We start from the raw sequence: 23,890 nt of genomic DNA on the forward strand, positions 1-23,890 counted from the left end.
GTCTCCCTGCCATAATTAAACATGGCATGATAAAAGGGTTTGATACACAAGTTAGAGACTGCACAAAATATTGCATATATCAGTCTTGGTGTTTCTCAACTTTACAACTTTAAGCTTTGTGGGCTTCCAGAATTCCTCAGCTAGCATGCTGCCTGGGGAATTCTGGAACTCCACACAGCTTAAATTTGTCAAAGTTGACAAACACTGTTTTAATTGCTGTGTTTCTAGTCATGTATCTACCATCCTGCAGGAGTCTAAATGGAATTTCCTTTCTTCCTACTTTCTTTTGCCAAGTTGTCTCTTAATGTTCCAGGTAAGTGCAGAGAAAACTCATTCTTTATCAGATTATTTTCTGAGAGGTGAGGGATATCATCCTTGCCATGAATGGCATACCAGTAACTCACACTTGATTTTTTTAAACCACCCCCATTTCCCCTAGTCTTGGTTTCTTGACCATTGGTCACAGTTCATCGTGAGAACGACTGACAGTTGGCCTGCCACTGGGAACTGAGTGAAAATCATAGCTTTAGAGGACAATTTTGGAAGCTCAATATAGAATTGAGAAACTGGAACACTCACTCCACTTTAACTTTCTACTTTTTTTAGTTACCAACCCATTGCAATGCATATAGTTTTGCCACATATTACCAGCTTCCAGGTGGTAAATTGGAAAATCGCCTCCATACAATTTATATTTTCATCATCACCTTCTTAGCTGTAGTGCAGCATGTAACCCTTAAATAAAGGAGGGGATGAATATTTCTGACAATTCACTAGAGAGCTGATGTGATTCTCAAGCCATGTTGCTAAAGCTAAGTAAAGATCTGAGCGAAGATCAGTTTATGGATGAGAACAGGTCTACCTTTTTCAAGCTCATTGCTTGAAAGGCAAGATGTAAACCAGGAATGGGCACATTTGAAACTCCGAGAGCAAGTCAGAGGCGCTTTCCTAAAATGCTCACTAAAAAGGCTTGCATAGTTATTAGAAGACTGTTACTTTAGGCCTTCTAGCCATCAAATATCCATTTATCAGCAAAAATATCCCATTCCTTCTGGTCATCAAGAGGCTGCTTACTACCCATTCCAAATAAAGCCCAGAGCTGCAAACACAAGTTGTATTTTCTAAGGATGTCAATAGAGCAAATAAAGATGATTCTAGAAACTGACCCTTTGAAGCATTGCAGCTTTCTATTTGGTTTTCCTTTAATTAAAAGAATCTAGAAAAGAAGTGGGACAGGAAATCCTATACCAAGAGAAGATGTTTCAGCAGCCTTCCCCAAACTTTTATGTTCTCCAGATGCATGGACATCAAGGTTTGGTTACAGTAGGCATTGACAAAATTAAAACTGAGGGTAATACAGAGCCTTCCCTGCATATGTAGCAACTGTCTTACACAATAGGGCCATGCAGACTTTTGGAGTCCTTTACTTTGACAATGGCTCAAAGCTGCTTCAGAAAACAATGCCATCCCCTCACTTCTAAGAGCCAAGCCAAACATCTGCATTGTTCCCCTTTGCATCTTTTCTGAGATCTTCTCTGATAATTCCAAGAGCTGAAAGGAAATTTTGCAATGTATTAGTCCAATAGTAACCCCCAATCCAAAGAAAGCTGTGGAAATGAGCTGTGACTTAGGTTGGTTTTCTTTCCAGTACATTTGTAGGAAGCTCAGTTTTGAACAATAGAATTATACAAGTAAAAAAGAATTTGTTTTATAATATATGGACTTCTGTCAATAGAACTACTATATGTGAAAAGATCTACTTTTTGGCTAAGGCTTTAAAATACCACCATTTATTCTAAACTGTAAACTCAGCAAGTAAGTTCTAAGTTTTCATGTCTGGATATGTGAATTTTAAATTTTACAGATGACTTAATGGAATACTTGGAAATGATAAAACCGGTTTGTTCTGTACTACTAGACAAGAAGAATAAAATTTCAAACAGCAGTATGTCAAACACATCTTTAATTCCATTAAAAAAAACTCTGCTCCTCTATCTATTAACCAATCTGCTATATGCTATGTTAGATCTGTCCTACTTATCCACATTTGCCCTTTACTAGGACAGAAAAACTTGTTTGCCTTTGAATTTGAATGGACTTGTTGCAATTCTGAAACAAGGCCAGGATTTTAAAAAAGTTATATTCCCTGAAACTCTACCTCTTTCAATCCCTTCTCTAAATTGTTGCCAAATTGTAATATTTAAAGTGTTAGATGTATGTGTTAGATATGGAGGTTGTAACTGTAATCTAATTTAAATATTACATTTACATGTTTCACTTATTTTTTTATAGTATGGAGCTGATTTGAACCTCAAATCCCTTAGGCTGTGCATTGGATTACACCACATCTCTTCTTCAGAATACAGAGTTGGAAGTCCAACTCCCTGCTCTATACCATTCCAGACAAATGGCTGTCCAATCTCTTCTTAAAAACTTCCAGTGTTGGAGCATTCACAACTTCTGGAGGCAGGTTGTTCCACTGATTAATTGTTCTGACTGTCAGGAAATTTCTCCTTAGTTCTAGGTTGCTTCTCTCCTTGATTAGTTTCCATCCCTTGCTTCTTGTCCTGCCTTCAGGCACCTTGGAGAATAGCTTGACTCCCTCTTCTTTGTGGCAACCCCTGAGATATTGGAATACTGCTATCATGTCCCCCCTCGTCCTTCTCTTCATTAAACTAGACATACCCAATTCCAGCAACTGTTCTTTACATGTTTTAGCCTTCAGTCCCCTAATCATCTTTGTCGTCATCCTCTTTGGATGATGAACTTCAAACAAGGCTCCCAACTTTTGAATCCTTCTAAGCACACTTCATTCTGGCTTCTCTGCTTGATTGTAGTGAATTGAAGAATTACTTTGAAATAGGCATCTCACTTTTTCAGTGTTGATCCTAAACCAAGAACACTTATTTTTCATTTAAGCCATGGGAACACACCATTTTGTATTTTGTATTGCTTACAATAGCCAACTGGGTTTATTTTGTGTTTTTTGCTGAATCGGGATATATTATTTGATTATCATTGCATGCCTCTGGAACTAGTGGATGACTCAAGAGGTTAGGTTAGTCTTTCACAGCCTAATGCCTTCTAGATGTGTTAGAGCTATAATTCAATAATGGCCGAGAATTCTAACAAATGTTCACACCTATTGCTGTAGGTTGGTAATTTTAGACATTGCAGTTAATCGTATGCAGATTTTCCTTTGGATAGCTATGTGCACGGGGTTTTTTTTTGTAATGTGTAATATAACATTCTTTTTTCCCCATCCCCTCACTGTATTTTCATGTTTTACAAAGCAGATGTTTGCCACTGACTTTATCAGTTGTTACTCTTTATCTCACTGAGATTTTTCTCTCTAGGCTCAGCCTTTGCTGGGCTAGATTGGGAAAGGTGTTTTTAGATCAGTGTTTTTCAACTTTGGCAACTTTAAGATGTGTGAACTTCAACCCCAGAATCCCCCAGCCAACCAGCCCATGTGTTGTGTTGCTTGGATTGGCAGTATTGGCAACATCGTATCCAATGCCCAAGATCTCAAAAAATTAAACTGGAATGATAAATCCCAAATCTTTAAAAATTCCCACAACTTGTGAGTAAGTGGCTCATTGAAATGTATCAGACTTTATGAGGGCTTGGCATTTGCCTGGTGAACAAAGGATGGCATTAGCCAATACATTCTTTTCATCTTTCTAACAGAAAAATAGCATTCTGCATATGCCATTTGGTAAATCAAGATGAAGTTGTATCATAACATGCTGATTGTCCCCAGTTCCAAAATGTCTATAGTAAAAAAAAAAGTTGCCCCTTTATAAGTTTGGGAATTGACTGTCCTCTTAGAAACGGGGTCTCCTGGCTTAATTTGCTTTAAATCTTCAACAAATAAACAGGACTGGATTCACAAGGTTTCTTTGGACAAATTAGAGGACCAATTTTACTATCATTCCCATTTTGAGCCTTTTGCATCTCAGTGCAGATTTGTCAGCTGGTATCCATTTGAAAGCCAAATGGTTAAAGTTTTGGAAGAAAGTCTCAGGCAAAGTATGTATTCACCCCAAGACAATTATTGTTTTTCTAGTTGTGGTTTCAGATAAAAGCAGACTGTCCAGCTGCTAAAAGACTATCATGTTCTAAATGGGATGTAGACACATCTAGCTTTGGATGGTGGCCTTGACTATTTGTTTAATGTCTTCTCCCTCTCCAGCTTTTTGATGAATGCATACAGAAGTTAAACTGCAGCACATTTTGTACAGCACAGAGTGTTGCATTTTACTCCTACTGGATTTACTGGCAAGGTCCCACTAATCTTACTGGAGCAGGATTAAAATTTTACATCCCAGTCAAGGATACGTAAGGATGCTGCTGAAGTTGCCCTTCTGTGCATGACTGCCATGCCTTTTCTAATGCAAACTGTAACTGTGGGATGAGAATAGCAGCACAGATAGCCCTCAACTTACAATGGCAATTGGACCTGGAATTTCCAATGCTAAGCAATGCAGTCCTAAAGTGGAATTGCATTGCTTAGTGATAGCAATCTCTGAAGACCCGGTTGCCTTTGTCAATTGAATCCTACAATCATTAGGTAAGGGAACTTCCTGCCAAATTCCCACAATCAAAGTCAGTGGAGAAGCTGCCAAGAAGATGCAAGTCACAGGCCTACAGGCCGATAAATGGCTGCTGCTGGGTGAGGGAGAGAGTGAAGGGGTGAATGGGGGTGTGGAGGATGATCTGGAAGGGTGCATGAGAGGTACTGCATGACATGGGAGGGGTGAGCAGGGATATGAGAGATGCTGCGTGGATTGGAGAAGGTACATAAGAGTGGGTGGGATAAACAAGAGGAGCCACATGGGCTGGGGAGGGGGACTCTGGGCACACCAGAGGCTGGCATGGTGTAAACGTAGAGGGACTGGGGGATGGTGTGCAGGTAGGGAAGCTTATTCCAGCAACCTGCAATCTTCCCTGCCAGCTTCACCTTTGACTTCCTGGGGAAATTGGTATGGAAGGTAGCAATGGTGAGCATGTGGCTGCAGTGTGCTTGGCAACCAATAAAAAATGTGGTTTGCTGAGTACTCAGATTATGATCACGTGACTGTGGGGGTGCTGGGACAGGCAGAACTCCAAGGATCAGTCATAACCACCAATCCACTCAGTGTCCTCGTAATGTCAAATGGTTGCTAAAAGGTCGTTGACCTGTAGTCTTACTTTGAATTGTTCGAAGTATTCACTTAGATCTACAAAATGTTCACTTGGATTTACTAAGTGAGTAGAACGGCTTTAAATTCTTCTGTGGCTCACATTTTGAGTTCCTCTCTCCTTCCGTTTACAGCGTAGAGTGGAACATCAAGAAACTGTTGGAAGTGAAGGCAGATATTCCTTCTTGTTATCTCCCCATTCTCTATTGCAGCCAGTGGTCTCTGGAAATTATGAAAGCTGCAGTCTAGCACATCTGGCAGTAGCATTTTCAGGGAGCTATTTTTTTGGGGGGGACACAATGTGATTATTCACGCAAACACTGTAATAGGAATGAAACATATAAGAGTAAAAAGAGTATTCTAAACTGGAAGGCCATTAAAAAATAAATAAAAAGCAACCCAAACAATTTTCAAAAATTATTTCCAGATTTACTTGGAATAATTGCTGCCCTCAATCAATGTTTCCTGCCTTTGCATCCAGTAGTTCTGGTTCACTGCAGGCTTAACCAGAATTGTTCTTTCATGTGTGTTAATCATGACAAGTTTTGAGACAGCTGAAGAAAGATATATATTTCATATCTATGTAAAAAAAAAAAGGCAATCCTGTCTTCCTCTACTAAAGTTTACCTTTGGCTGTATTTGCACACTACGTTTTAAAACATTTTTCTGAATGTGCTTTATTTCGTATATTCACCACATAAGTTGTAGCACTAAGGATTGGACTGGGCTATGTGACTTAAGAACTACCACCAGATACAAACTGCTACCAGATAAGATATTAGCTGAGATCACTACAAGTGAGTGTTTGTTCTTGGATGCCCAAAATTTTCAGTACTCATCAAGGAAAGGATACTCAGGATGGTCTTTCCACCTGCAGGAAATTAGAAGCTAGGATTAATAAGATCAATTTAAAATAACCACAGTCACATAACTGGTTCACAAACAGCATTTGCTATGAGCAAAACTAGCATAGGAATGAAAATACTGCAGCTCTCCCAGAATTGCTAAACCAGAACTCTCAATATTATTTAGTATGGCCCATGATGCCTCAGGCTACTGGAAGCTGTAGCAGAAAGACCACAGTTGTATATTAATATTATTAGGTGTTCTTCCTGGCGTCCCACCTCCCTTTAGGCCTCTGAAGAAATGAAAATGCTGGTTGTCATTGCAGCTTTGTTGAGCATTGTATTAAAATATTTAATGGAGAGAATATTACTATTAGTTCTAGTGTAGTGACAGTAGCTGGCAGCACCAGCTGACCTTGAAATTAACCTCAAGAAGCTAAGGTAGGTCAGACTGGGTTATTACTTGGATGAAAGATTTTCAGCAAGTATCTGGATAGGCTGGAAAGTTGAAAAAACATCTCACAATGAGACAGGTTAATTTTCATATGATTGATGGAGATTATGGACTCAGCTTGATGACTTAGTATTAGTAAGCGTATTAGTTGCATTTATCCTTCCTTTTCTCTGAGAGCTCAAGGCCCCAATCTTATTTGTTTGTTTGTTTGTTTGTTTTTATGAAATTTATTTGCTGCCCATCTCATATCCAATGACTTTGGGTGACTTACAACCTAATCTTAACTCCACCTCACTTGCTTGAGTAGATTAGGTTGAGACAGTGGGGGCCTAAAATCACTCAATGAGTTTTGTGGGACTGGCTTGCTGTCTGGAATTTTACAATCTACATCAGTGTTTCTCAACCTTGACAATTTTAAGGCATGTGGACTTCAACTCCCAGAATTCCACAGCCAGCATTGCTGGCTGTGGAATTCTGGGAGTTGAAGTCCACATGCCTTAAAATTGTCAAGGTTGAGAAACACTGATCTACATCTAAGCCTTAGGTCAGGAGTCTGCAAACATGGTAACTTTAAGACTTGTGGACTTCAACTCCCAGAATTCCCCAGCCACCATAGGAAAAGCCACAAGTCTTAAAGTTGCCAAATTTAGAGACCCCTGTCCTAGGTAAAGGACATGTCCAAAGTATTGCTTGGCTATTGAGAAGTGAAAGAAAATTATACATCTTTTAACACTTGCTGACTTAGCTATATATGCTGAGGACTACAGCCATTACTGAATTTTGTTTCAGCTCTCTGTACTGCCAAAGGTTTCTGGCCTTTTTAGTTTGGCTAACTATTTGTTAGTTTCTTTGGACTGCCAGGCATCCAATTTAAGACTAGCTAACCCTTTTAATTAGGCTGCTGAGGCTAAAGCTGGAACCTTCATTTGGTTATCTAAGGACACGGATAGTCTTGATAGATTCCAGCAGGCTGGAGTGTGTAAAATAAAACCTAGCCTCTCTTGGTGTCATTTCTTACACAGTTTATTCTTCTGCAGATTTCTTGACACCAATTTCAATGTTATCAATTATAAGGTGAGCAGTAGCCTCATCAAATAGCCTGTTGTGCTCCTAAATCTTTTTAGGGGAAACCTAAAGCCATTTTCCAGCTTCAGGATGAACAGAATTTCATGGCAGAGACTGTTGCACTGTGGGAAGACTGAAGAATCAAAACTATCTAGTTGGCTAAAAATTCTGGAGATTATAATCCAATATATGAAGGAGTCATGGATCTTAGCATTTATCTATTGATTTTATATTCCAATTTCTGTCTCAAGTACATGAGGGATGCTCCCCTGTTTTTAGTTATAGAACTCTGTGGTACTGATGACGTTTCTATGTGCTGAGGTAAGGGCTTGAGGAAAAGTGAACCTACCTTTTAAAGGAAAACTGATATATAATTCCCATATAACCTTAATCTTTGTTGTACTCATGGGAGCATGAATATTAGGAGAGCGATGAATTAACAGAAAATTGGTTTGTGCCAACTTCCTATCAAAGGAATTCTTGGTTTTGGCTATTAGCAACTGCTCTGTGATGTCCTAAGGATGGGCAAAGTGTGAAGCTCAAGAGATCCATCCAATATGATGGCTATTTAGGATCCTGGATTCTTCACACATTATTCTAGTTTTAGCCATGTGTTATACAAAGCATGGATGGGCAAGTTCACAAGACATACAAAGCTGAAACCAAACATTTCCCAGGCTGCTTAAAAGTCATTTATGGCCCCCAATTTTATTTTCATAAAAAGTGACAGTGTAGTAGTGAGTATCCCATAAAAATCACAAATTTCCCCCTGTTGTCAATCTTTGAAATTATTCAGGGACTTACATTAAAAGTTCCACATAGCGGACATTTTTATTCAGAGCTTCTATATCTTTCATTTCCTTGTCAGTGAGAGAAAAGTCAAAGATCTTAACACAAAAAAGAAAAAAAAATGTTCATATGAGTAGTAATTAAACATGTCTTTTAATAATGTCCCAACTGCTAATTCACAAAAGGCAGGTAGCCTTCAAACTTCTTCCCTTCTTCCCACAGCTTTGTGGGAAATGACAGTAAGCAGATTAATAGCAAATTCACAAGTAACTTGTCACAGAACCTGTATAATTAGGCACAACACTGTTCACTTTTGTCAATTGTATCTCAAGTATTTTAATCAACCAGATTATGAAAGTAACTTGGTGAAAACTTTGTTTTCACCCTGCTTTTATTCATTATTGTTTGTTAGCCACTCTTAGCCATGTTCTAGCAGCAGCTTATGGAAGAAAAACATAATATAAGTACATTGCAAAAAGGACACTTAAAATGAGGATACAAAATAGCAAATTTAATTGACTGTATGGAAAGAAAGAAGCAATCCCTTGAAGGATTTTTTTTTTAAAAAAAGGAGAGAAAGAGGGCATTCACATTTATCACATGTTATGTCACCCTGTAAGAACATGACTGGCCTTAGTTTAATCAGTCCAAATCCAGCAGTCTATAATATTTCTAAGGATATGGAATCTGTTTTCCTTCAGAAGTTTTGAAATTCAACATGCAGCAGCCACTCTATCTGAGAGTGCTAGGAACTATAGTTCAGTAACATCTGAGAAATAGATGCTCTCATTTATGCTACCTACTATATTTATCTGCTTTTTTAAAGGGGACAACTTGTAACTTTCAAAATGTATAAAAAAGGTGTTACAGACATCTGAAAGAATGGAGATGGAAAAAAAAGATGTCTGATTTTTTATTCCCTCTGGTTTCTAATCCAATCTGACTTCTTCCAAATAGTTTGGATTGGAAAACTCCTCCAGAGCCATGCTGGCTGGAAAGGATGAGAGTTGTAAACCGATATATTTGGAAGGTGCAAGGTTAAAGAAGGCTGATGGTGTAGAATGATTTTCATTCTTGAGTTACAATGAATGAATCACAACTGCAATATCTCCACCCAGATATAACTGGAGATAGAGTAATAGTAATGGCACTTGTAACAGACTCTAACTCTAAAATATTGAAGACTTCTGTCCGTGAAAGAATCTGGGTCATTTTGAATGTACACTGCATTCATTCATTGAGTTTACCTGGAAATTTTCTCTAATACGGTTTGAATTAAAGCTTTTTGGAATGACCACCACGCCACGCTGAATGTTGAAGCGCAGGGCCACCTGAGCAGCTGTCTTCTTGTATTTTTTTCCAATGGCATTTAGCAGGGGATCCTCCAAGAGTGGAGGGGAAGATACATTCACCCTTGTAAAAAAACACAAAGGGAAAAGAATCAGATTTTCCTTAGGAGGAAGATAGATAGATTACAACATGGGGTTGAAAAGGAGCTGGCACAAGACAACAACTATTGTGATCAAGTTTGAAAATAATCAAAAGTGCATCCGTTACTAAATCAGATGCAGTATTGATCCTTGTTCAAACTGAGGCATGTTACGTATGGATGCAGAATTAGTTCCCTGGGGAAATCAAACCGTGCCAGCATATGAACAGATGGGTGAAAGGACAACTGAAACTCAAAGGTTGTCCTCAGGCTGAAAGCATGATTTTAGCTGCCATAGTAGAGGACAACTGTTTTTATGTGTAGCACTAATATATAATTAATTTTTTTTCAATTGCATTAAACCATGTATTCAGCTTTTTTTTAAGTAAATTGGCTAGAATGGAAGAATTTAAGACATCTGCAGAAGACATGACCTTAGAAGAGGTCATCTATCTCTTCTTTGAGACAGTTTAATATAGAAAGGAATGTCTCTTCCAAGTCAATAATGGAAGTCACGGCCAAGAAGACACATATCTTCTCCTGAATATTTTCATGCATAGAGGTTTTGCTCTGCATTGAAAGAGTCTGTTTTTCCATGTTTTATATTTTCCTGTGCTGGTTGTTATTTGATGCATACTTTTTATTTGTCTTTTATACACATTTTTATTCATCTTCTATTTTTTTTTTCAAATAAAAATTCATGTCTTCAAAAATTACATAATTTCAGCCACGAATTAGGATGATCAAGACTTCTAATGTTGCTTTCTTTCTAAGTAAAAGTACTGAATCAGAATATTAACTATGGTTTGTTTTCTATGTATAATTTAATAGAACATCCAAGCAAGATATGTTGCTTGTGATTGGTGATTGGAATGGTGAAGCTGGAAACATGAAGAAGGAGAATGTAGTTGGATTGTATGGCTTAGGAAAGTTAAAGGAACAGGAGACTGACTTATCCATTTCTGCTACTCCAATGATTTCTTCACGGCTAGCACTGTCTTCAAACATCCAAAATTATGTTTCTATACATGGACATCACCAGATGGAGTACATAGAAATTAACTATATTAGTGTTAAAAGGAACTGGAGGGGCTCAGTTATACCATCAAAGAGACAGCCAGGTGCTGACTGTGGAACAGATCACAAATTGCTCATATGCAGGCTCCACATTAAGCTAAAGAAGAAAAAAACCAGTCAGTTTCCCTGATATGATCTAGAACATATACCCACCATTTTCAAGGAGAACATCAGGAATTGCTTTGAAGTCCTGAATTTCATTGAGAGAAGAATTATGGTATGAATTTAAGGAGCCGGCTAAGGATGAATGTAAAAAAGGAACTGTCAAAAACAAAGAAAGAGAAGAAAGCAAGGTGGATGTCAGAACAAACCATGCAAGATAAGAGAATCCAAAGCCCAAACTCTCAGAAATTAACTTAACAAAGCATTTCAGACACATATTACAAGAGACAAGAAATGGTGTTACAATAACACCTGTAAAGACATTAAAACAAACATGGAAAAACAGGGAAAATCTTTCAAAAGATCTCTGAACTCAGAAGGGGGTTTCAGCCTCAAATTAGTATGCAAGTTGGAAAGCTACAGGAATTGATAGAATACGCAATGAAATATGGCAAGCAACAGAATAAAAATCATACAAGGTTCTAGCTAAACTATGCCAGCAAATTGGAAGAATGACACAGTAACCAAGCAATAGGAAGAAGTCAATGTACATAACCAATACCAAAAAAAGGAGATTTATATATGCAGAATATATATTAAGAGAAGCTGGATTGAAAGAAGATGGAGGAAGAAACATCAATAACCTGTGCTATGCTGACGACACTATCCTAATAGCTGAAAATGCACAGGATCTGCAAGCCCCAATATTAAAAGTCAAAGAGTATAGTGAAACAATGGGACTAAAATTAAATATAAAGACCATCTAATTAATGATAGCAGGTAGAACAAACAACCTTAGAATTGACAATGAAGACATCAAAGTGATAGATAGCTTCGATACTCAGATGCAGTAATATAATAATACACCTAGAAATATCAGAATTGTGCAAACTATAGTATTCTCTATGGCACTCTATGGAAGCAAAAGTTGGACTTTAAGGAAACAGGATTATGAAGAGCATTGAGCTTTTGAACTTTGGTATAGAGAGATTCCTAAGGATATCCTGGACAGCCAATAAAGCAACCAATGGATCATTGAACGAATCAACCCAGCTCCAATGCTGGGAAAGAGAGACAGAAAGAAAAGAAGACAAGTAGCAGTGGATGGATGGGGTGGATGGGCTTAGTCATAGAAGCAACAATTGCACCATTGGGAGGCATGAAAGAACATGTTAGGGATAGATTGTCTTGGAGAAAATGTATCTATGTGCTTGCTAGGAATCAAAAATGTCTTGATGGCACATAATCAAAATGCTATTTTGAAATCAGGTGACTATCCTACTCTTAATCCTTGTCTGAACTCTTATTTTTGTTAGGGAATAAAAGACGCTTTGTGATTATCAGGAAAATGAGCCCATTTAGTTGAGGCTAAGTTCTGATGGCTGTAGCATTAAAATAAAACAGGACTTGTATGGAAAGGACAAATTGCAGGACATATAATTAGAGAATTGATCCCTCTCTGCTTCTCTATTAGTAGTGCATTGTCAGCCATTAAAAGAAAAAAGGAGTTCAGTGAGGATGGATCAGGAAAATGTTAGAGCTGACTGTCATCATCCTCACCATTCAACTTTCTGCTTTGCTAGCATGAGTAGTCCAGGAGGACTTCTACTCTGATGATTTACCTCACATTTGTTTCTCTCTTCATGCCATGTCAATCTCAATGATGGAACATCACAATTGATCCATGACAAAACATTCTTTATTTCTGTTTCTCTGTTTAAACCATAAATCCTTTAACATTTGCTTCACTATTACACCTCCTTTCTTCTTCTTCCTCCTCCTCCTCCTCCTCCTCCTCCTCCTCCTCCTCTTTTTCAATGCAAAATCTTACCAGCTGTCATCTCTTGATGTGCCTAGTGGACTGTACCCAACAGGAACAATATCATGCAATTTGCAGAATTCTAAAAGTTTAGGTTGAGTGAAGTATGGATGACATTCAATCTACAGGCGTGGGAAATGCAGAATTTAAAAAATCGGGGTTAGGAAACAAAAACAAAGTTAGCTGTATTTATTTTTGCAAAAAGCAACAACTTCTAAAGGACAAAGCATCAACTGGGGAAGTATTAAGAAGCTTTCTTTCTTGTACAGATTTCTGTCTCTGGTATGTAGCCTGTATAGCTGCATTTTGTAGAACTGGCAAAAATGTGCAGACTAACTTAGGAGACCTCACTCAATTCAGCTGGGTCTGGCATAATCAAGTCTCTCTCTCTCTCTCTCTCTCTCTCTCTCTCTCTCTCTCTCTCTCTCTCTCTCTCTCTCTCTCCACACAGGATTTCAAAAGTGGTTTGCTATTGTCTTCTTCTTCCTAGACTGAGAGAAAGTGACTGGCCCAAGGTCACTTGGCCAGCTTTCATGCCTAAGTCAGGACTAGAACTAACCATGTCCTGGTTTATAATCTTTTCAACTTTTTTTTCCTCCCCCAAAATGGAGGGTGGGGCTATATTGGTATAACTTATTTTAGTAAGATATATGCTTTTTGCAAATATTTTAGTTCAAAGTGCACTGAAATACTTAAGCAATTCCTATGGTTGTATCTTCAGTATGATTTCCTTGCAAAAACAGTGCAAGTTTGGAGCACGGAAGGAGAAAATTCAACTCCCCAGGACACTGAGTAGCCTGGCCAATTAAACAGCTAATAAGAAGTTATTGCTTCATTGAAGTGTTCCAGTTTACTCCAGGCATCTGAATGGTCTGTGACATTTAAGGTAATGGTAGGCCAAGGGAAACACAAGTTCTAATCCATAGAATCTCCTGTGGCTAAAGTGGGGCCCTCTAAAGGGGTGGAGGAAGATTTCAGTTAAGGCTAATCCACGTGTTTTAACTATAAGCTCAAACTGGTAGAACACACTGACCTTTTACAACTGCCAAGAAAACTGTTTTAGTCTGCTTTCAGCAAGCTTGCATATTAAAAAACAAAACCAAAAACCCAGATATGCCTTAGAACCTCATTGTCTGCAAGATAATAAGGTCCACAATATTTTTCTGATGGCCTAGCCTTCTGAGCTGTGTAGCATCTCATTTCCAAGTATCTGCTCCTAATCATTCATGATCAGTTTGATATAAGGGATATGGATCTTTAGAAAGAAAAAGAGCCATCATTCCAGACATCACTTCCAAACCTCTCCTTTTCTATGATTCCTCCCACCCACCCCCAACTAGCAACAGCCAATTCAACAAAATCCAGAAATTATCTTCTTAGTATTTTTTCACATGTTTGAATCAAATGCAATTGTGATTTCCTATCTTTGATATAACACATTAGCTGGTTCACCTTATTTCCCAACTTTTTTTTTCATGGAATGTATGGTACTGTACATGGTATGTTCATAAACATTTGTCTCCTACACATCTACTTAAAAATTATGGATCAGATGACCCAGTTCAGAAACACTAAAAAGCTGTTAATCAGAGTAAATAAGACCATTCTGACTTTATCTGAAGCACTCTCTGAACTACTACACATTTAAGTATAATTTCAGATGGTCACTGCACCAAATGCCTCCCTCCTCCCAGGGGTAACGGCCTCTTCTGGTAATAGAGTGGAATTAATTACTTTAATTTCCCATGATTAAACGTTGAGCAGAAAATTAACATAATTTTATGCTTGTCTTGACTGAGTATGAATTGACTGCTTGTTCATTTTAGCCAAAAATGCAAGGCTTGTGGGGAAGGTTGAATGAATAAGCTAGGATTTTGTTTGTTGTTTGTTTTTAGTAACATATTTGTTTATCTTATGTTTTATAGCAAACCAAAAACAAACCTGGAAGGAGAAATATATGAAAAATGACACAGTTGTTTTTTATGACAGGAAATCATGAAGATACATCATACAAGATATTCTTGACGCTAGATACCTTAGTCAAGGACCAATGGCTTATGCCATTCATTATGTGAGAAAGTTAACATGCTTACATGGGCTCATCTGTTCACTGTCATTACCTGGTTGCTGACAGGTTTGTACTTCAAACCTGGCTTGTTCAGAATCATTTCCAGCTGCCTACGATTGAAGTTGGATACACCAAGAGATTTCACCAAGCCTGCATCTTTGCATGCTTCCAAAGCCTGTTAGAATGAAGTAGGCAAAACAGTGTAATAAACTGGCAAATAATATTCTTACTGCTTAGAAGAACAAAATAAATAAGTGTGGTGGAATTGTGATGCTGCTATAAGAAAACAATCCATGATGAACCTAAGTGCTCCTCAGGTGTACCAATTCCCAGAAATGGAAGGCCCATTCACAGCAATGGCCATGCTGATTAGGAAACTATGGGAATTCAGGTTTACACAGCTGAGAGGCAGTCAGTGGAGGAGGGCAGAGAAGAAGAAAGAAGGACAGGTTGACTCATCCCCCACCAAAGTTTGCTCTTGGCTACAGAAATTATACTTCGGCAAGAATTTTAATGAAGAAAATCAGGTATAAGAATGTGCATAGAGTAAAATGTGACCAAATTAAGGAAAAGGAAGATGGGAGAGAAGATGGACAGGGAAAAAGCAACAGAAAACAAAAATTGCAAGAAGGGGAGAAGGGAGAAAATACTAATGATCCTTGTAAAACATTGTACAAGATAATGGCCTTTAAGGAATACATACCACTTGGGTTTTTTTTTGCAACACTGATCTGACAAGAACAATCCTTTCATTTCTTTTAAATTCTTCCTAGTTTGGTTCCTTTGTCTTCAAACTTTGAAAATAATTCTACTTCCCAGAAAAACAATATCATTAAGCCCACCAAACGTTTCTATGCTCTCTTGGATATATATTGAGTTCAATTAAAAAAACTTCAATAGAATTAAATATTTAATGTGCCATAAAACTTACTGTAAAGACTAAAATGGCTTAACTCTCCAAATATCATGAAAATAATAATGTTTTACAAATTACAGGATGCATGCCATATTTATCATACCTGATAACCTGCTCCACTATTTGTGACTTTATAATTTTGGTCAATTAAGTAAACAGATCATTCCTGAATTGTGCAGTGTTATGTTGTTATTTTATTTTTGCCAAAATGATATCCCTCCATATCACAGACAGCTAGATTGATCAATCTTGAGCACACCTAGGTTTAAGACCAATATTACTGCTTCAGTATAGCATACAACTCAGAATCTATTGCTGTTCAAGTGTACAATGGAACCTAACTTTCTTTTCCATTCTAAATTTATTGGAAGAGATATCCTAAGGACTATGAGAAGGTTTTAGATATTGTTAGTTATGATACGATTAATGCTTCCTAAATACTCACCCCCCACGTGGCACATAGATCTGTTTTATGATAAAGCCATTTTCCATTTTCATCTTTAGGATAGGGGTTTTCTCCAGGCTGAAGAAACAAAAAAGTCACATGGGAAGGTGGGGAAAAGAGATAAAATCTCACAAGGTTGCAATATTCTGTTAATTTTGGACAGGGAGACAGTTTCCCTATAGTTTGAAGAGAAAGTAGATATTTGGAGAGAAGACCTCAAAGCTATTTCAATTTACTGAACATTAACCATCAGATGTATGTATGTCAGATATGACAGAACCAATGTGTATCAGGTCCCATGTAAGCAACCTGATGTGCTCCAGATGTTTTTGAGTATCTCTCTCACAATCTCTTGTTCTGGGAGTTGAAGCCTAAACATCTGAAGGATACTAGATTGTTTACACCTGAACTAATTTCTTTATATTAATCTCGAGAGATTAGAATGTCTTTCTTTTGGTGGTTTTGCCAAAAGGCAACTAGACATTGGAGCAGAATGTTTTCTAACTAGGGGGAAAGGAACAAGATCCCTGTACCAGCCAAGTCCTAGCTGGCTCTCTAGAGTTTTCCCTTTGAAAAAAACTGAATGAAGACTGGCACTGCCTCTGAAATTCATCTCCATTATAATTAACAGTGACTGGGTAGCTTTACAAATGGATATTCTGAATTACTCTCACTTTACCGTAAATTGAACAATATTAGCCGAACATTGATCTCTAGCTTGCTAAACTGTGATTTAGCCAGCGGGAATGTACAGCTGGGCTCCCTCCCTCTCTTTAGGCAGGATGCCAATAGAAATGAGAGCCCAAACAGAATTCTAGAATAATCAACATATCCTCTTTTTTTTAATGAAATCTCAAAGGAATTTTGTGGGTGGAAGTGGGGAAAAAGAAGCAGTTGCCAACACTTTGTTAGTCACCTATATTCCAACGTGATTCATAGGAATCGTAGGAAGAGTAGGAAAAATACTATTTGTATATTTCATAGGGGGAAATCCTATTACTTGCAAAGTGGCAGGAAACTATGCACGTATTGAGATTTATTGCATTGAACAGAATGCCAATTGTGCCTTATTCGATTCATTCACACTTTAGAATGAGATATACGGTTCATCTTCCCTTAAGCTCTCAGAGCAGAGACAAATTAATTCTATGCTATTTCTTCACATGAAGCTACTTACCCCTTGTGAGAGAGCAGGCTGCCCAGAAAATGGCCAGCACCTGACTGCTGTTGCCCTGTCTCTTTAAACCTTCTTGCCACTCAGCAAGGTAAAGTTGGTATAAAAGCTATGCTGAGGAACAGCTGGTGTCTGTCTATCTGTCTATGTGTGTCTGTCTGAATGACAGACTGAGGTGTGTGTTTGTATATGGAAGTAAAACAGCTAGAACAAAACAATTTTCTCCAGCAACTATTCCTTACTCCAAAGAGTAGGAATAGTTGCACTCACAAGAAGTAGTAGTTGGAATAGTAGTAGTACTATAATGGGGAAAAGTGGAGCAGTAACAAATAGTGAGCGATAACTTGGGAATGCTTCTGTGTGCGTGTTGTTTAGGGACTCGTGTTGCCTCTTTTGTGTCTTGAGCCCACCAAATTGGTGTAGTTAAAAGAACTTGTGATAATCCCATGCTCTATTATGCAGGTCACACTGTAATTAATGCCATAACTATCTTCTGGATTACAATATACCAATTACAAGTTTGGTAGAGTTTTATAATTGATGGTATTAGTTATACTGTAAACATGTGGCAGAAAATAAATGTATTAATAAACATGGATGTAGCAAGGAGTCATACAGGTTGAAAAATGCAGGGAGAAAATTCGTAGGACCATTCCAGGATATCAGAAGTGCCAGGAAATTTTATTATATTTAAGCTATTACCTCCAACCTAGTGTCTTGCATATGTATTGGAATTCCACAGATGGCATTATTTCAGTTAAAACCCAATGCATTTCATGGTGCCTAATTGAAAATGATCATATTAAAGATTAGCCCAGCTGGTCTTTTAGGGCTATACTATAAACTGACTTACACAGAACCCTTAGCCTTACTGTGATTGTTATGATATAGAAGGTGGCCTTTACACAATATGCAAAACTATGATGTGGCTTATAAGTGAAAGAACCTGCCACTATCCACCCACCAACTCTCGCTATTAATGGTGAAAGTCAAGGGGCTCAAATGGAACATTGGCAACATATAGTATGTTGTGACTTTGGGAGTCAGATGAATCATGTGATTACACAAATCCATTGGAGTTGGGTGGCCCATGCATTTGCATAATAAATAAAAACACTAATTATAAGGTCCAAACTCATCCACCATGACATGTAAACCACGTTTCAATTTAGTGCTGACGCAGCAAGTCACTTTGTGTCCTTTAGCATGAGATACAAAGGCTCATGTTGCAGTAGCCTGATATATTAATTAGTCTGTAAGGGAACAGTTTGCCCAAAGCTTTTCCTGTACAGAAGACTGTCAATTTCTATATTTGGTATTGACTGATTTATGGGCAATTAAGACCAGGGCTTTTTTTGTCATAGAACGCCCAGAATGGAGTTCTGGCACCTTTTTTGGATGGAACCTTGTAGGGTAGGCAAGGCGGGTTGTACGACGTGTGTGAGTTCCAGCACCTTTTTTTTTTTTTTTTTCAAAAAAAGCACTGATTAAGACTGTTTGGAAAGAAGGGAACTCTTGGACATAAATCATTATATTCTATCTTGTGCATGTTCAATAGGAAAATTCATGTCTGACTGCCACATCTTTACCACTATATGTCTATGGAGATTCTCAGTCATCCAGGTCATTGTTGTCCCAAAGATGCTTTTCAAAAGGCAGTTGGACTTTCTTTGTTTTTCCTTGAAGATGTTTCACTTCTTATCCAGGAAGCTTCAGAACTGAAGAAGCTTCTTGGATGAGACGCAAAACGCCTTCAAGAAAAAACAAAGGAAGTCCAGTTGCCTCTTGATAAAGCACCTTTGGGGCAGCTTTACTACTACTTTACAAGAAGGGAAAATAATAATACATGGCAGCAATGAAGGCCAGGATCTTACATGCACGATCTGCTACTTGATTAGCACATCAGCTAATAATTTGCATATCTAAAATAGGAATGTAAAATAAGAAAGCGATTCACAACACACCGGAGCATGCACAGAACCCCTCTCATCAAAACAGTAAAGCAAGTGAAAAGCGAAAAACCTTTTTGAAAGGTTTTGCACAGTCCTAATATGTACATAAAATATTTGACCACCACAGTTCCATATCATTTCATATTGTCATCAATTCAATAAAAAGCTCTTGAATCCATGTTTGGGTGGATTCTTGCTGCCAGAATCCTTGCATGTGTACAAATTGAAATCAAGAAAAATGCATACATATTTGAATGCTGTCATCATACAACAGCTTTACAAATAGGGATATTTAAGTTGTCAATAATGCGTCTTTGGACAGAGACAGTCAATATAAATCTGTGGTCTCACTTCCAGGTTTGGTCTTCTGCCAACTGAGCTCTTTACTATGTGGTGATCTACAATTGTGGAATGTTGTCCAAAAAAAATAATGGTCTGCCAAGGAGACTTTAAGTATTTACAGTTCACAATCATATACTCTAGGAGGCGCTCCAGCACCGCACTTTACCTGAAAAGCCATCGGCAGTTCAACAAGATAGAGATCAACGTAGTCAAGCTGCAAAATTTTTAATGTCCTCTCCAGAGTTGGACGCACTAATTCTGGTGGGTGGCATGTATTCCACAACTAGGGCAAAAAGAAGGAAAAGAAAGAAAGCAGGATCTTTACTCCTTGGAACTATGGAATATAGAAACACAAATTTTAAAAATATACCAATTTGAGTAAATAGTATTAATTAAAATAAACCAGCACTAGTTATATTAAATTCTAGAATAATAAACTGCAAATTTGCCAAAACAAACCAAAGATGTTACACTTTTTGCTAAGGGAATACTTTGGCAAACGTTTTTTAAAACAATAGTGGAAACGGACTAAGATACTCTGCCCATTCCTGTGGAAATAACTGCCATTCAAATGACCAAAACTTACTGTACCTTTGAGTAGAAATGTATAAAATTATGCTGCGAAGAATTGTCTACAGGGAGGTGTGAATTAAAGAACCAACAGAGTAAATTGCTTATAAGCTATCAATTATTTTAATTGTTTAATCTTCAACCTGCAATTTCTTGAATTGTTGCTGTGCTTCCATCTTCTTTTGGGGTGTGATGCCAAGCAGGGTCTTTCAAAGGATGGCCTTTGATATAATGAAAGTGCACATCTGATGTGATGAAAACAGTCAGTGAACCACATCAAAAAAGCAGTGTTGCATTATTATCTAGACATTTCAAAGCAAATGGCATTTCATTGTATATAGGATACCCTTGATGTGTTCCTTTGGGCCACAACAGTTATATTCCTTACAAAAGAAAACCCAACTCTGTTGATCTAACCCCAAAATACTGACTGGAGAGCCCTTTTAATTCCAGTTGTGTTTAATAGCTATGGAGTTTGTCAAAGGAAGGAATCAAGTATCTGTTTGAGATTATAACTCCCACAATCTGTTCACCGTGCTGATAAGGGCTAATGGAAGTTGCAGCTCCAAACATCTGGAAGGTTTCTTAGGTTGTTTCCCCCACAGCAATACATGATAGTGTTAATATTATTTATTTTTTATGATTTTAATGCTTTTAATGCTGTAAACCACCCAGAATCGCTTTGAAGCAAGATGAGTGGCAAATAAATTCAATAAGTAAATAAAATAAGTATAGCAGCAGGTGGGAATTCCAAAACAATTGTAAAAACAATTTTTTTAGTTGCCCAGATTTGCAGATCATCTTTCAGCGACAAAGATTACAATCCTTTCCTCACTCAGGTCAATGGGATTTATTTTTCTTTTATTTATTTGTATTCTGCTTTTATTATTTTTACAAATAACTCAGCAATGAACATATGCAACATACCTTCTTCCTCCTGTGAAGTGGAATGGGCTGAGAGAGAGTGACTGGCCCAAAGAAACCCAGCTGGATACAAAAATAGATTTAGGATTGCATTGCCTAATTGCTTTGCCTAACTTATTCACCAAAGCACCAGAGGGCAGGACAAGAAACAATGGTTGGAAATCAAAGAGAGAAGCAACCTGGAATTAAGGAGTAACTTCCTGACAGTGAGGACAATGAACCAGTGGAACAGCTTGCCTCCAGAAATCGTGGGCGCTCCATCACTAGAGATTTTCTTAAAATTCTATTCTATTCTATTCTATTCTATTCTATTCTATTCTATTCTATTCTTGTAAGCCAACTCTTGGCTTCACTACATCATTTTCAAAATTTACATAGAGAACAAACTCTACAAATTAAACCGCCTTCTGGGTGATACTATGAACTGTGTTAAACTTATTTTTTTGTTTGTATCAAGGATTTTTAAAATAAGATTGTCTTTCACTGTAATTCTTTTCCTTTTTCCTTTTTCATCCCTATTGATTGTGCATTTTATCACCTATTTGGTAAAGATAATTGCCATGTGTCAAACAATGAGAATGAGAGAAAGCTGCCAGATCACTCTTCTGCCAAAGTTATCACTTTGTCAGCAACAATATTTTAGCCTCATGAAAGGGATGATCTATGGGGGAGGAAATGACTGCCACACCCAATAAAGGCCAACTTACCTCAACAGAATTGGCTATTGATGGAAGGGAGTGGAACCTCCAGCGATCATTGCCTGCCATTCTTTAAAACTCTTTGACTTTGATCACCATGTCAAAATATGGATGTTGATGCTTTCCACCAGCAAGAATTTTAGGACTTGCATGACCAATTCTTCTGACAGCTCTTCCAAATTATCTATGTTATATTGTCTTACCAACTCATGTCTCAATTTGTCACAACTCCCTCACTAAATTGGTAAATCAGAGCCAGATCTTTCCATTCCACATCTCCGGCAAATAATTTTAAAACTTACACCTTTCGATACATCCACACTTTCTGCTGACCTTGCTTGAGTTTCTGAATTTCACAGCTGTAGTTAGGATCTTCATGAAATAATAATAGTAGTAGTAGTAATAATAATAATAATAATAATAATAATAATAATAATAATAATAATAATAATAATAATAAAGTTGGAAGGGACCTTGGAGGTCATCTAGTCCAACCCCCTGCTCAGGCAGGAAACCCTATACCATTTCAGACAAATGGCTGTCCAGTCTCTTCTTAAAAACTTCCAGTGTTGGAGCATTCACCATTTCTGGAGGCAGGTTGTTCCACTGGTTAATTGTTCTAACTGTCAGGAAGTTTCTCCTAGGTTCTAGGTTGCTTCTCTCCTTGCTTAGTTTCCATCCGTTGCTTCTTGTCCTGCCTTCAGGTGCCTTGGAAAATAGCTTGACTCCCTCTTCTTTGTGGCAGCCCCTGAGATATTGGAACATTGCTATCATGTCCCCCCTCGTCCTTCTCTTCATTAAACTAGACATACCCAATTCCAGCAGCCTTTCCTTATATGCTTTAGCCTCCAGTCCCCTAATCATCTTTGTTGTTCTTCTCTGTACTCTTTCTAGAGTCTCAACATCTTTTTTACATCATGGTGACCAAAACTGGATGCAGTATTCCAGATGTGGCCTTACCAAGGCATTGTAAAGTGGTATTAATACTTCATGTGATCTTGATTCTATCCCTCTGTTAATGCAACCCAGCACTGTGTTGGCCTTTTTGGCAGCTGCAGCCCACTGCTGGCTCATATTTAAGTGATTGTCCACTAGGACTCCGAGGTCCCTCTCACAGTTACTACTATTGAGCAAGGTATCCCCTATACTATACCTGTACATTTGGTTTTTCTTGCCTGAATGTAGAACCTTACTTTTTTCACCACTGAATTTCATTAAATTCTCAATCTTTGCATGAAGTTTTAATAATTGTCTAGCACTGGTTTGTTGCCCTTAATGATAGGCATGGCCCATCTGGCTGCCCTTTCTTTCAGCAAACTCAGCACAGGAGTCACTTTGTGGGAAATTCTGTTGGTCAGCCTGCCATAAATAGACCACGCTGTATCACGAAGGTCAGGAATTGGTCTTGGTCTCGTCCGGAGATCTCTGGAATTCTCATAAGAGCACAGAAATACTGGCTGCACTATAGGCTGCTGGCCGAGTTAAATTGTATCCCAACTTTTGCATTAGCTGCATCATGGCATTTTGCAAGTTATTCGTAAATCTGTCTGTTGTTGGTGTTGCAACAATGCTATAGCAAAGTGCTCAGTGGAGAATGGAGTACCCTGAAGACCAAAGACCATCTCTACCAACAAAGCCAAGACCTTCAGCCTCTCTTGAAAGAGACTTGCAAGATTGATGTCAGACCAACTGGGTAGACCAGACCAGGAAAACAATTCCACAGGAAGACTACAACTACAATTAAACTGGCTATCATAATATAGACCGAGTGGCTGTGGCTGCCGGCGCCGCGGCATAGTCAGCTGACTCCATCGCTGACTATAGGGGGCGAAATTCTGGCCCCCTCGGAGAGGGTGCGCAATCTGGGGGTCCTCCTAGATTCGCGGCTGACGCTGGAAGACCAGTTGTCGGCCGTGACCAGGGGGGCGTTTTATCAGGTACGCCTGATCCACCAGTTGCGGCCTTTTCTGGACCGGGACGCCCTGCGCACAGTCACTCATGCCCTCGTTACCTCCCGCCTGGACTACTGTAATGCTCT

At 38.2% G+C, this 23,890-nt stretch overlaps 1 protein-coding gene across 1 annotated transcript in view; it reads right to left on the bottom strand.

The window, feature by feature from the left end:
- Positions 1-5,830: 5,830 nt before the first annotated feature.
- Positions 5,831-23,890, bottom strand: part of AKR1D1 (aldo-keto reductase family 1 member D1) — a 40,605-nt gene continuing 22,545 nt past the window's right edge. Inside the window, exons 3-9 of the mRNA XM_015820319.1 lie at positions 19,827-19,943; positions 16,193-16,270; positions 14,884-15,006; positions 12,776-12,885; positions 9,584-9,749; positions 8,352-8,434; positions 5,831-6,054 (exon numbers count right to left, since the gene is read on the bottom strand). Of these exons, the coding sequence (XP_015675805.1) occupies positions 6,012-6,054; positions 8,352-8,434; positions 9,584-9,749; positions 12,776-12,885; positions 14,884-15,006; positions 16,193-16,270; positions 19,827-19,943 (720 nt within the window). The 3' untranslated portion in view covers positions 5,831-6,011. The remainder of the gene's footprint in view (positions 6,055-8,351; positions 8,435-9,583; positions 9,750-12,775; positions 12,886-14,883; positions 15,007-16,192; positions 16,271-19,826; positions 19,944-23,890) is intronic.

The sequence above is a fragment of the Protobothrops mucrosquamatus genome, unplaced genomic scaffold (assembly GCF_001527695.2).
Source record: "Protobothrops mucrosquamatus isolate PMUCROS unplaced genomic scaffold, P.Mucros_1.0 scaffold1120, whole genome shotgun sequence".
Lineage (NCBI taxonomy): Eukaryota > Metazoa > Chordata > Lepidosauria > Squamata > Viperidae > Protobothrops > Protobothrops mucrosquamatus.